The 13459-nt window shown below is 48.6% G+C and overlaps 1 protein-coding gene across 1 annotated transcript in view; it reads right to left on the minus strand.

Moving 5' to 3' along the window:
- Window positions 1-13459, minus strand: part of LOC120042908 (transcription factor COE1-A-like) — a 109350-nt gene that overhangs the window by 57588 nt on the left and 38303 nt on the right. Inside the window, exons 7-8 of the mRNA XM_038987674.1 lie at window positions 861-942; window positions 555-696 (exon numbers count right to left, since the gene is read on the minus strand). Of these exons, the coding sequence (XP_038843602.1) occupies window positions 555-696; window positions 861-942 (224 nt within the window). The remainder of the gene's footprint in view (window positions 1-554; window positions 697-860; window positions 943-13459) is intronic.

The raw sequence follows: 13459 nt of genomic DNA on the forward strand, positions 1-13459 counted from the left end.
ATATAGAAAAGAGTGAGAGGGGGGAGAGAGAGACATATAGAAAAGAGTGAGAGGGGGGAGAGAGAGACATATAGAAAAGAGTGAGAGGGGGGAGAGAGAGACATATAGAAAAGAGAGAGAGGGGGGAGAGAGAGACATATAGAAAAGAGTGAGAGGGGGAGAGAGAGACATATAGAAAAGAGTGAGAGGGGGGAGAGAGAGACATATAGAAAAGAGTGAGAGGGGGGAGAGAGAGACATATAGAAAAGAGTGAGAGGGGGGAGAGAGAGACATATAGAAAAGAGTGAGAGGGGGGAGAGAGAGACATATAGAAAAGAGTGAGAGGGGGGAGAGAGAGACATATAGAAAAGAGTGAGAGGGGGGGGAGAGAGACATATAGAAAAGAGTGAGAGGGGGGAGAGAGAGACATATAGAAAAGAGTGAGAGGGGGGGGAGAGAGACATATAGAAAAGAGTGAGAGGGGGGAGAGAGAGACATATAGAAAAGAGTGAGAGGGGGGGGAGAGAGACATAGAAAAGAGTGAGAGAGGAGGGAAGAGAGACAGAAGTGTTTACCATGCTCCAGGTACGAGGGTGTTCCTTCTGAGGGGTCTAGTCTCCTGGCCCGGCGACCGTGTTTAGAGTTGTTGTGGACAAAGATGTTGTCAGAGACAGAGAGGACATGACCGTCCACACTCACCGTGGTAGACACGACCACCTGGGACAGACAGGGACAGTAAACACAGGAGACATAGAGGAAAAGGGGACAGGGGGACAGACAAGGACACGTGAGACAGGACCTGAGAGCTTCCATCAAACAGCATTACCGTTGTGTCTAAAGAAATTATGTAAAATTAGGTTTTACGGTTCTCTCTCTCCCACCTGAAAGCGTCTCATGTCTCGTGGGTTCCCTGCGTTCTTCAGACAGTTCTGGTTGCACTTCAGGAAGAACTTGAGGAAGAACCTGGAGAGAGAGGAGACAAGAAAACAGTCTAACACTCATGCATCATTGCTTTTGGTTCCTGACTGAATAGAGCTGCATTTAATCAGATAGCAATGAGAGCAGCAGCGCTCTGTCTGTGTGTGTGTGTGTCTGTGTGTGTGTGTGTGTGGGTGTGTGTGGGTAGGCAGGTAGCCTAGAGGTTAAGAGCATTGGGCCAGTAACTGAAAGGTCCCCGAGCTTGGTGAAAAACCTGTCGATGTGCCCTTGAGCAAGGCATTTAACCCTAATCGCTCCTGTAAGTCACTCTGGATAAGAGCGTCTGCTAAATTACAAAAAATATAAATGTACCACACAGGGTGATGTGATGCCTGATTGCAAACCTCTCGCCTACAGCTGCTGCCGATGGCTAGCCCTTGTGGTAAACCTGGAAGCAGATCTGCATGTACGCCTTCCCTTGCCAGTACACAGCCTCTTCTTCACCAAGACTCCTGCCAGGTCTCCTTGTGGTAACACGCGTTAACTGGACCTTCCTGCGGCTTCAGGCTAACTCAGAAGGGGATCTTGGAGCTGCAGTGGTCCCCAATGTGCAGGCCCAGATTATGTGGACACGCCCTGGCATCGTCCAACCACTGTCCCACTGCTTCGTGGGTAAGTCTGGGAAGACAAGGGCTAGGGGAGCTCACCATGAGACAAAAGCAACGTGCTGGTGACGTGTGACAGGTGGTCCTGTGACAGACTGGAGCTCCTGCAGCCTCCTGCAGCTGTGGGGAGGTGCTGGTCCTCTGACAGACTGGAGCTCCTGCAGCCTCCTGCAGCTGTGTGGAGGTGCTGGTCCTCTGACAGACTGGAGCTCCTGCAGCCTCCTGCAGCTGTGTGGAGGTGCTGGTCCTCTGACAGACTGGAGCTCCTGCAGCCTCCTGTAGCTGTGTGGAGGTGCTGGTTCTCTGACAGACTGGAGCTACTGCAGCCTCCTGCAGCTGTGTGGAGGTGCTGGTCCTCTGACAGACTGGAGCTCCTGCAGCCTCCTGCAGCTGTGGGGAAGTGCTGGTCCTCTGACAGACTTGAGCTCCTGCAGCCTCCTGCAGCTGTGGGGAGGTGCTGGTCCTCTGACAGACTGGAGCTCCTGCAGCTGTGGGGAAGTGCTGGTCCTCTGACAGACTGGAGCTCCTGCAGCCTCCTGCAGCTGTGGGGAAGTGCTGGTCCTCTGACAGACTGGAGCTCCTGCAGCCTCCTGCAGCTGTGGGGAGGTGCTGGTCCTCTGACAGACTGGAGCTCCTGCCGTTGTGGGGAAGTGCTGGTCCTCTGACAGACTGGAGCTCCTGCAGCCTCCTGCAGCTGTGGGGAGGTGCTGGTCCTCTGACAGACTGGAGCTCCTGCAGCCTCCTGCAGCTGTGGGGAAGTGCTGGTCCTCTGACAGACTGGAGCTCCTGCAGCCTCCTGCAGCTGTGGGGAGGTGCTGGTCCTCTGACAGACTGGAGCTCCCGCAGCCTCCTGCAGCTGTGTGGAGGTGCTGGTTCTCTGACAGACTGGAGCTCCTGCAGCCTCCTGCAGCTGTGGGGAGGTGCTGGTCGTTTTGGATTTTATTCTTGCCACCAGAGCCCATATTTCAACAGCAGAGAAGTGATGACAAGCACATCCCCCACATCACTTGAAATTATTTCATCACGCAGGTGTCCACTAATGCTCTTCAGCGAGTTCCACCTAGATTTCCTGCACCAGGAATTGAGGAATTGAATTGAAGTTAAAGTCTCCTGACGACATGGTGCTTGGTAACGGGGGCAAGATTGAATAATCAGGAAGCTCCTAGCCAGGCCCCTGCAGGGTAGCGGTACAGGGCTATTGGTCATCAGCAGCTGGAATTTGAGTGGCAGCTGCTCCAGACCCCTGTACGTCTGAGAATCCCATTTTAGGAACCACACTGCTCAACCCAGCTGGGGAAAGACCTAGAAAAGGTGTCAAATATTGCCCACTCTAACTATCCTAGATAGTGCTACCGCACCTATCAGGACATTCCGTTTCAGCGGTTGAAAACGAATTAAGAAGAAATATGTCCCCTTACGACTATCAACATGGGACATAATGACTCTCTTGGACTCGAGCCATGACGCCGACAGGCCCGAAACGAAGGACTGCACTTATCGCAGCAGAGCTGAAGCAATATACCATCGTCATCTCTGTTCTCAGTGAGACCAGATTCCTGGGTGAAGGGTCGCTAAAGGAGGAAAGACAGGGCTACACCCCAGAAGGGCGATATCTGCATGGTGTGGACGTTGCCTTGAGGAACTGCCTCCTGCCATATCTCACAGATACACCAACTGGCATAAGCAAAATGCTAATGAAGTAATAGGATTACACAGCGTTGGTCATGCCAATGCAAATGGTTTGAGATTGATACGCCTCTGTGCTGAACATGAAGTCACCATCACCAACACCATGTTCCAAATGAAAAACAAATACAAAACTTCCTGTGTGCACCCTCGATCAAAGCATTGGCATCTCATAGATTACATGATTGTCAGGCGGATGATCTTAACCAAGCTCAGAACGAAGGTTTCCCCAGCCATCCTTAACCAAGCTTACAATGAAAGTTTCCCCAGCCATCCTTAACCAAGCTTACAATGAAGGTTTCCCAGCCATCCTTAACCAAGCTTACAATGAATGTTTCCCAGCCATCCTTAACCAAGCTTACAATTAAGGTTTCCCCAGCAATCCTTAACCAAGCTTACAATGAAGGTTCATCCAGCCATCCTTAACCAAGCTCAGAATGAAGGTTCACCCAGCCATCCTTAACCAAGCTCAGAATGAAGGTTCACCCAGCCATCCTTAACCAAGCTCAGAATGAAGGTTCACTGAGCCATCCACCTCAAGAAGTAAAAAAAAAAAAAGCCTTTGCTCGACTTCAGGAAACAGAGACACTTAACAACTTATGTCGCTCTCTAGCAGAAAAACTAGAGAGCATTTAGTCTGTCCTGAAGGTCCAATTGACAACAAATAGTCCTCCCCAAACACATCCCTCTCTGAGTCAGCAGCCCACTCCACTTTCCAAATGCACATGAACTGAAACACAAAAATACTAGGTGTAAACCATTTTTCCCTTTTGGTTTCATGAAATAAAAACATGTATCTCTCTCTCTTGTAATTACCAAGAGAAACACAAATGACTGTGGAAATTAATTTCTGCAAAATGGCTGCCATGTCTCTTGGAGCCTGGCGGTGAAAACAAGACGTGCACAACCACGCGCACGAGCACACACTCCCCGAGCCCGGCGGCTGAAAAGAGGTGTAAATAATTACACACACAGACAGCATATCTGCGAACATTTTATGATCACAAACTTTCATGAAATTATGATGGGGATTATTTGTCACTTTAGTACAATTATCATCCTCCCACCCAGTTAAAAAAATAAACCAATCAAAAGCAACAAAGCAATAATAACGCAACTTTTCAGTAATCCCTGTCACAACCAAAATATTATTCCAACTACAACTACTTCAGGTAACAAGAAAACTTCACCCCATCTTAGAGTGAATTTCCAACAGTATGGAAGCCTCAAAGGGTCAATCCTCCGATCCACTGATCATGTATGAACTGTGAGTTTGATCGTCTGATGACAAAATCTAAATGCTCTTTATCGTTATCTTTGTCTCTTTGTCTTAATCATGCGTTCTAACCTTCTTTTCTCTCTCCTCTATTCTCTTCCTGTCTCTCTCCTCTATTCTCCTCCTCTCTCTCCTATATTCTCCTCCTGTCTCTCTCCTCCATTCTCCTCCTGTCTCTCTCCTCTATTCTCCTCCTGTCTCTCTCCTCTATTCTCCTCCTGTCTCTCTCCTATATTCTCCTCCTGTCTCTCTCCTATATTCTCTTCCTGTCTCTCTCCTCTATTCTCCTCCTGTCTCTCTCCTATATTCTCCTCCTGTCTCTCTCCTCTATTCTCCTCCTGTCTCTCTCCTCTATTCTCCCCCTGTCTCTCTCCTCTATTCTCATACTGTCTCTCTCTTCTATTCTCTTCCTGTCTCTCTCCTCTCTTCTCCTCCTGTCTCTCTCCTCTATTCTCCCCGTCTCTCTCTTCTATTCTCCTCCTGTCTCTCTCCTATATTCTCTTCCTGTCTCTCTCCTCTATTCTCATACTGTCTCTCTCCTCTATTCTCCTCCTGTCTCTCTCCTCCTGTCTCTCTCCTCCATTCTCCTCCTGTCTCTCTCCTCTATTCTCCTCCTGTCTCTCTCCTCTATTCTCCTCCTGTCTCTCTCCTCTATTCTCCCCCTGTCTCTCTCCTCTATTCTCCTCCTGTCTCTCTCCTCTATTCTCCTCCTGTCTCTCTCCTCTATTCTCCCCGTCTCTCTCCTCTATTCTCTTCCTGTCTCTCCCCTCTATTCTCTTCCTGTCTCTCTCCTCTATTCTCCCCGTCTCTCTCCTCTATTCTCTTCCTGTCTCTCTCCTCTATTCTCTTCCTGTCTCTCCCCTCTATTCTCCTCCTGTCTCTCTCCTCTATTCTCCTCCTGTCTCTCTCCTCTATTCTCCTCCTGTCTCTCTCCTCTATTCTCCTCCTGTCTCTCTCCTCTATTCTCCCCGTCTCTCTCCTCTATTCTCTTCCTGTCTCTCCCCTCTATTCTCTTCCTGTCTCTCTCCTCTATTCTCCCCGTCTCTCTCCTCTATTCTCTTCCTGTCTCTCTCCTCTATTCTCTTCCTGTCTCTCCCCTCTATTCTCCTCCTGTCTCTCTCCTCTATTCTCCTCCTGTCTCTCTCCTCTATTCTCCTCCTGTCTCTCTCCTATATTCTCTTCCTGTCTCTCTCCTCTATTCTCCTCCTGTCTCTCTCCGCTATTCTCCTCCTGACTCTCTCTTCTATTCTCCTCCTGTCTCTCTCCTCTATTCTCCTCCTGTCTCTCTCCTCTATTCTCCCCCTGTCTCTCTCCTCTATTCTCCTCCTGTCTCTCTCCTCTATTCTCCCCCTGTCTCTCTCCTCTATTCTCCTCCTGTCTCTCTCCTCTATTCTCCCCGTCTCTCTCCTCTATTCTCTTCCTGTCTCTCCCCTCTATTCTCTTCCTGTCTCTCTCCTCTATTCTCCTCCTGTCTCTCTCCTCTATTCTCCCCGTCTCTCTCCTCTATTCTCTTCCTGTCTCTCCCCTCTATTCTCCTCCTGTCTCTCTCCTCTATTCTCCTCCTGTCTCTCTCCTCTATTCTCCTCCTGTCTCTCTCCTATATTCTCTTCCTGTCTCTCTCCTCTATTCTCCTCCTGTCTCTCTCCGCTATTCTCCTCCTGACTCTCTCTTCTATTCTCCTCCTGTCTCTCTCCTCTATTCTCCTCCTGTCTCTCTCCTCTATTCTCCCCCTGTCTCTCTCCTCTATTCTCCTCCTGTCTCTCTCCTCTATTCTCCCCCTGTCTCTCTCCTCTATTCTCCTCCTGTCTCTCTCCTCTATTCTCCTCCTGTCTCTCTCCTATATTCTCCTCCTGTCTCTCTCCTCTATTCTCCCACTGTCTCTCTCCTCTATTCTCCTCCTGTCTCTCTCCTCTATTCTCCTCCTGTCTCTCTCCTCTATTCTCCTCCTGTCTCTCTCCTCTATTCTCCCCCTGTCTCTCTCCTCTATTCTCATACTGTCTCTCTCCTGCATACTTTTTCTTTCTCTCTCTTCTGTTTGGTGTTTCTGTTGACAGGTGGTGTAAATGGCTATAGGTGAGACTATAGCTCAGCCCTCCTTCTGACATCCCCCTCATCAGTTACACTATGTATGTATCTTTCTTTCTTTCTTTCTTTCTTTCTGTCTCTCTCTCTCTCTCTCCTTCTTTCTCTTTCTCCCTTTATCTCTCCTACTGCCCCTTCTCTGTCCTCCTCCTATCCTTCTCTCTAAGCTGTGTGCCATGTCATACTTCACTACAATAGCCTAGCATCGGTCTCCTAATCTAATTCATCAGATATGCATCCCAAATGGCACCCAATTTCCTACAATTTGCAATACTTTTGACCGGAGACCTATGGGCCAAGGTCAAAAGTAGTGTACTAAGTAGGGGATATGATACCTTTTTGGACACAAGCTAGGTGTTTCTCACTTTGCTTTACTCTGGGGTTAATAAAGAGATACAAAACCACTTCCCCTTGTCTGATACTGGACTGATGGAGCTGAGGGCTTGGAGTGTAGAGCGGATCTCTCTCTCTCTCTCTCTCTCTCTCTCTCTCTCTCTCTCTCTCTCTCTCTCACCCCCGTTCCCCTCTCTCTTTTCCTTTCTCTCTCTCTCTCTCTCTCTCTCTCTCTCTCTCTCTCTCTCTCTCTCTCTCTCTCTCTCTCTCTCTCTCTCTCTCTCCATCTATCTCTCTCCCTCTCTCCAGGTATCGGCCATGCATCACTGACACTTCATCTAGGAGACTTGTTTCCGTGGTGACCCCTCAACCTGCCATACGCACACACACACACACACATTTGTAAGCCACTTGTTCCATCAGGCGGATTCTGTTAGAGGAGTCTGTAATGTTGCTCCCATCATGTCTATCTAAAGTGGCATGATTTATTCAACCACATCATCTCACTACACTGAAACATTCATCATCTGTCCCTGAGTGTGTGTGTGTGTTTGTGTCTCTGTGTCTGTGTGTGGCAAGTCTAGTGGTTTTGCCTCATTGTTAAATATTCTCTGCTCTCCTACCTGCCCAGGGAGAGCCCTGCCTGGGGAAAAGGAGTCCCTGTCTCCCCCTGGGCTGGAGGTTCCAAAGACACTTGGTCCATTCAGTTTCTTACATTTCATTCATTTTCATCTTTCTGAAAGCTCTTAAATGTCCTGAGCAATTTTACTGTAGTGGGATCGCTTAAGAGGACAGTCTGTGAACTCACTTAATTACTTTACTCAGTTAAAGGAAGGTCAATGAACTGCTGCAATGAAGCAGGGAAAAGGCTGGGCTCCATGCAAGGAATTTGTGTTACAATGACACCTCAGATCTCTATCTCCAGCAAGCTACAAGTCTAATACGCTTTTACGTCAATAATATGTGTGTTGGGTTAGTAGTGTCGTGTCAGTAGCAGTAGTGTTGTGTCAGTAGTGTTGTGTCAGTAGTGTCGTGTCAGTAGCAGTAGTGTTGTGTCAGTAGTGTTGTGTCAGTAGTGTTGTGTCAGTAGTGTTGTGTCAGTAGTGTTGTGACAGTAGTGTTGTGTCAGTAGTGTTGTGACAGTAGTGTTGTGTCAGTAGTGGTGTGTCAGTAGTGTTGTGTCAGTAGGGTTGTGTCAGTATTGTTGTGTCAGTAGTGGTGTGTCAGTAGTGTTGTGTCAGTAACAGTAGTATTGTGTCTGTGGTGTTGTGTCGGTGGTGTTGTGTCAGTGGTGTTGTGTCAGTAGTGTTGTGTCAGTAGTGTTGTGTCAGTAGTGTCGTGTCAGTAGTGTTGTGTCAGTAGCGGTAGTCTTGTGTCAGTAGTGGTGTGTCCGTAGCGTTGTGTCAGTAGTGCTGTGTCAGTGGTGTTGTGTCAGTAGTGTCGTGTCAGTAGTGCTGTGTCAGTAGCGGTAGTGTTGTGTCAGTAGTGTTGTGTCAGTAGTGTTGTGTCAGTAGCGGTAGTGTTGTGTCAGTAGTGTTGTGTCAGTAGTGTTGTGTCAGTAGTGTCGTGTCAGTGGCGGTAGTGTTGTGTCAGTAGTGTTGTGTCAGTAGTGTCGTGTCAGTAGCGGTAGTGTTGTGTCAGTAGTGTTGTGTCAGTAGTGTTGTGTCAGTAGTGTCGTGTCAGTAGCGGTAGTGTTGTGTCAGTAGTGTCGTGTCAGTAGTGTTGTGTCAGTAGTGTCGTGTCAGTAGTGCTGTGTCAGTAGTGCTGTGTCAGTAGTGTTGTGTCAGTAGTGTCGTGTCAGTAGTGCTGTGTCAGTAGTGCTGTGTCAGTGGTGTTGTGTCAGTAGTGTCGTGTCAGTAGTGCTGTGTCAGTGGTGTTGTGTCAGTAGTGTCGTGTCAGTAGCGGTAGTGTTGTGTCAGTAGTGTTGTGTCAGTAGTGCTGTGTCAGTGGTGTTGTGTCAGTAGTGTCGTGTCAGTAGTGTTGTGTCAGTAGTGCTGTGTCAGTAGTGTTGTGTCAGTAGTGTCGTGTCAGTAGCGGTAGTGTTGTGTCAGTAGTGTTGTGTCAGTAGTGTCGTGTCAGTAGCGGTAGTGTTGTGTCAGTAGTGGTGTGTCAGTAGTGTTGTGTCAGTAGTGTTGTGTCAGTGGTGTTGTGTCAGTAGTGTCGTGTCAGTAGCGGTAGTGTTGTGTCACTAGTGTTGTGTCAGTAGCAGTAGTGTTGTGTCAGTAGTGTTGTGTCAGTAGTGTCGTGTCAGTAGTGCTGTGTCAGTGGTGTTGTGTCAGTAGTGTCGTGTCAGTAGTGTTGTGTCAGTAGTGTTGTGTCAGTAGTGTTGTGTCAGTAGTGTTGTGTCAGTAGTGCTGTGTCAGTAGTGTTGTGTCAGTGGTGTTGTGTCAGTAGTGTCGTGTCAGTAGTGTTGTGTCAGTAGTGCTGTGTCAGTAGTGTTGTGTCAGTAGTGTCGTGTCAGTAGCGGTAGTGTTGTGTCAGTAGTGTTGTGTCAGTAGTGTCGTGTCAGTAGCGGTAGTGTTGTGTCAGTAGTGGTGTGTCAGTAGTGTTGTGTCAGTAGTGTTGTGTCAGTGGTGTTGTGTCAGTAGTGTCGTGTCAATAGCGGTAGTGTTGTATCACTAGTGTTGTGTCAGTAGCAGTAGTGTTGTGCCAGTAGCAGTAGTGTTGTGCCAGTAGCAGTAGTGTTGTGTCAATGGTGGTGTGTCTGTAGTGTTTTGTCAGTTGTGTTGTGTCAGTGATGGTGTGTCAGTAGCAGTAGTCCTGGACCCTGATCTCTCTTTTGACAGCTTTTTTCCATCTACGTAACATTGCAAAAATCAGAAACTTTCTGTCCAAAAATGATGCAGAAAAATGTATCCATTCTTTTGTCACTTCTAGGTTAGACTACTGCAATGCTCTACTTTCCGGATACCTGGATAAAGCACTAAATTAACTTCAGTTAGTGCAAGGCTGCTACAAGGCTGCTAGAATCCTGACTAGAACCCAAAAATGGTATCATATTACCCCAGCGCTAGCCTCTCTACACTGGCTTCCTGTTAAGGCAAGGGCTGATTTCAAGGTTTTACTGCTAACCTACAAAGCATTACATGGGCTTGCTCCTACCTATCTTTCCAATTTGGTCCTGCCGTAAATACCTACATGTATGCTACGGTCACAAGACGCAGGCCTCCTTAGTGTTCCTAGAATTTCTAAGCAAACAGCTGGAGGCAGGGCTTTCTCCTATAGAGCTCCATTTTTATGGAATTGTCTGCCTACCCATGTGAGAGACGCAGACTCGGTCTCGACCTTTAAGTCTTTATTGAAGACTCATCTCTTCAGTAGGTCCTATGACTGCGTGTAGTTTGGCCCAGGAGTGTGAAGGTGAACGGAAAGGCACTGGAGCGACGAACTGCCCTTGCTGTCTCTGCCTGGCCGGTTCCCCTCCACTGGGATTCTCTACCTCTAACCCTATTACAGGGGCTGAGTCACTGGCTTACTGGTGCTCTTCCATGCCGTCCCTAGGAGTGGTGCGTCACTTGAGTGGGTTGAGTCTCTGACGTGATCTTCCTGTCCGGGTTGGCGCCCCACTCGGGTTCGTGCCGTGGGGGAAATCTTTGTGGGCTATACTCGGCCTTGTCACAGGGTAGTAAGTTGGTTGTTGAAGATATCTCTCTAGTGGTGTGGGGGCTGTGCTTTGGCAAAGTGGGTGGGGTTATATCCTGCCTGGTTGGCCCTGTCCGGGGGTATAGTCGGATGGGGCCACAGTGTCTCCCGGCCCCTCCTGTCTCAGCCTCCAGTAATTATGCTGCAATAGTTTATGTGTCGGGGGGCTAGGGTCAGTCTGTTAAATCTGGAGTATTTCTCCTGTCTTATCCAGTGTCCTGTGTGAATTTAAGTAGGCTCCCTCTAATTCTCTCTCTCTTTCTCTTCTTTCTCTTCTTTCGGAGGACCTGAGCCCTAGGACATTGCCTCAGGACTACCTGGCCTGATGACTCCTTGCTGTCCCCAGTCCACCTGGTCATGCTGCTGCTCCAGTTTCAACGGTTCTGCCTGCGGCTATGGAACCCTGACCTGTTCACCGGACGTGCTACCTTGTCCTGGACCTGCTGTTTTCGACTCTCTCTCTACCACACCTGCTGTTTTCGACTCTATCTCTACCACACCTGCTGTTTTCGACTCTCTCTCTCTACCACACCTGCTGTTTTCGACTCTCTCTCTCTACCACACCTGCTGTTTTCGACTCTCTCTCTCTACCACACCTGCTGTTTTCGACTCTCTCTCTACCACACCTGCTGTTTTCGACTCTCTCTCTCTACCACACCTGCTGTTTTCGACTCTCTCTCTACCACACCTGCTGTTTTCGACTCTCTCTCTACCACACCTGCTGTTTTCGACTCTCTCTACCACACCTGCTGTTTTCGACTCTCTCTCTACCACACCTGCTGTTTTCGACTCTCTCTCTCTACCACACCTGCTGTTTTCGACTCTCTCTCTACCACACCTGCTGTTTTCGACTCTCTCTCTACCACACCTGCTGTTTTCGACTCTCTCTCTCTACCACACCTGCTGTCTCTAACTCTGAGTGATCGGCTATGAAAAGCCAACTGACATTTACTCCTGAGGTGCTGACCTGTTGCTCCTTCTACAACCACTGTGATTATTATTATTTGACCCTGCTGGTCATCTATGAACATTTGAACATCTTGGCCATGTTCTGTTATAATCTCCATCTGGCACAGCCAGAAGAGGACTGGCCACCCCTCATAGCCTGGTTCTTCTCTAGGTTTCTTCCTAGGTTCTGGCCTTTCTAGGGAGTTTTTCCTAGCCACCGTGCTTCTACACCTGCATTGCTTGCTGTTTGGGGTTTTAGACTGGGGTTCTGTACAGCACTTTGTGACATCGGCTGATGTAAAAAGGTCTTTATAAAAACATTTGATTGTGTGAGTAGCAGTAGTTTTGTGTCAATAGTGTTGTGTCAGTAGTGTTGTGTCAGTAGTGGTGTGTCAGTAGTGATGTGTCAGTAGTGTTGTGTCAGTATCAGTAGTGATGTGTCAGTAGCGTTGTGATGTGTCAGTAGTGGTATGCATGTAGTGATGTGTCAGTAGTGTTGTGTCAGTGGTGTTGTGTCAGTAGTGGTAGTGTTGTGCCTATACCTCTCCCTCTTAATCAAACACATTAATAACTTCCTTCTAGACTCTGTCCTCACCTGCCCAGCCTCATATGGTCCACCAATCACAAAATAAGGAGCCACGCATATATTAGCATACCTAATGAATACCTTCTCAATTTAATATGCAAATTCCCAGAGACATTAGCGAAATCCGTATGTTCTAAATGAATAAATTTGAATAGCAATTAGAGTAATCCTTTATAATTAATGAAAACTGTCAATTTTGGTTCAGGAGTAATTTGATTATTGTTATGATGGGACACTTAGTCAATTCATTGGATTGGTGGACTGGAGGGATACACACACACGCACTCACGCACACACACAGTCACCACACAAACACTCACGCAAACATTCACACGCACGCATGGACGGATGTGCACACGGACGTACCCACCCACCCACCCACCCACCCACCCACAACCACACACACACACACACACACACACACACACACACACACACACACACACACACATACACACACACACACACACACACACACACACACACACACACACACACACACACACACACACACACACACACACACACACAGATGCCAGTAAACACACACACTCAGTTTGGTAAATCCTTAGGCCTAATCTGACACACTCAGCTAAAACACCTGGTTAATGTTAGCAGAGCAGTTCTAGCCAATTACTCTCCCATATAACACACTGATCAGAACCAGCCATTACACATCAGCTACAACAGGAGTCCATTCATGTGTGTTTTTCTGGTGACTGTGGGAGAGGGAGAGAAGAGGGGGGGATGTAAAAGGGAGAGGAGAGGGAGGAGGGGAGAGATGGAGAGAGAATAGAATAGAGGGGAAAAAAAGGGTAAGGTGTGGCTAGCCAGAGGAGGAGAACAGGGGTAAGGTGTGGCTGACCAGAGGAGGAGAACAGGGGTAAGGTGTGGCTGACCAGAGGAGGAGAACAGGGGTAAGGTGTGGCTGACCAGAGGAGGAGAACAGGGGTAAGGTGTGGCTGACCAGAGGAGGAGAACAGGGGTAAGGTGTGGCTGACCAGAGGAGGAGAAGAGGGGTAAGGTGTGGCTGACCAGAGGAGGAGAACAGGGGTAAGGTGTGGCTGACCAGAGGAGGAGAACAGGGGTAAGGTGTGGCTGACCAGAGGAGTAGAACAGGGGTAAGGTGTGGCTGACCAGAGGAGGAGAAGAGGGGTAAGGTGTGGTAGACCAGAGGAGGAGAACAGGGGTAAGGTGTGGCAGACCAGAGGAGGAGAAGAGGGGTAAGGTGTGGCTGACCAGAGGAGGAGAACAGGGGTAAGGTGTGGCCTGCCAGAGGAGGAGAAGAGGGGTAAGGTGTGGCCTGCCAGAGGAGGAGAAGAGAGGTAAGGTGTGGCCTGCCAG

The sequence above is a fragment of the Salvelinus namaycush genome, unplaced genomic scaffold, assembly GCF_016432855.1.
Source record: "Salvelinus namaycush isolate Seneca unplaced genomic scaffold, SaNama_1.0 Scaffold80, whole genome shotgun sequence".
Classification (NCBI taxonomy): domain Eukaryota; kingdom Metazoa; phylum Chordata; class Actinopteri; order Salmoniformes; family Salmonidae; genus Salvelinus; species Salvelinus namaycush.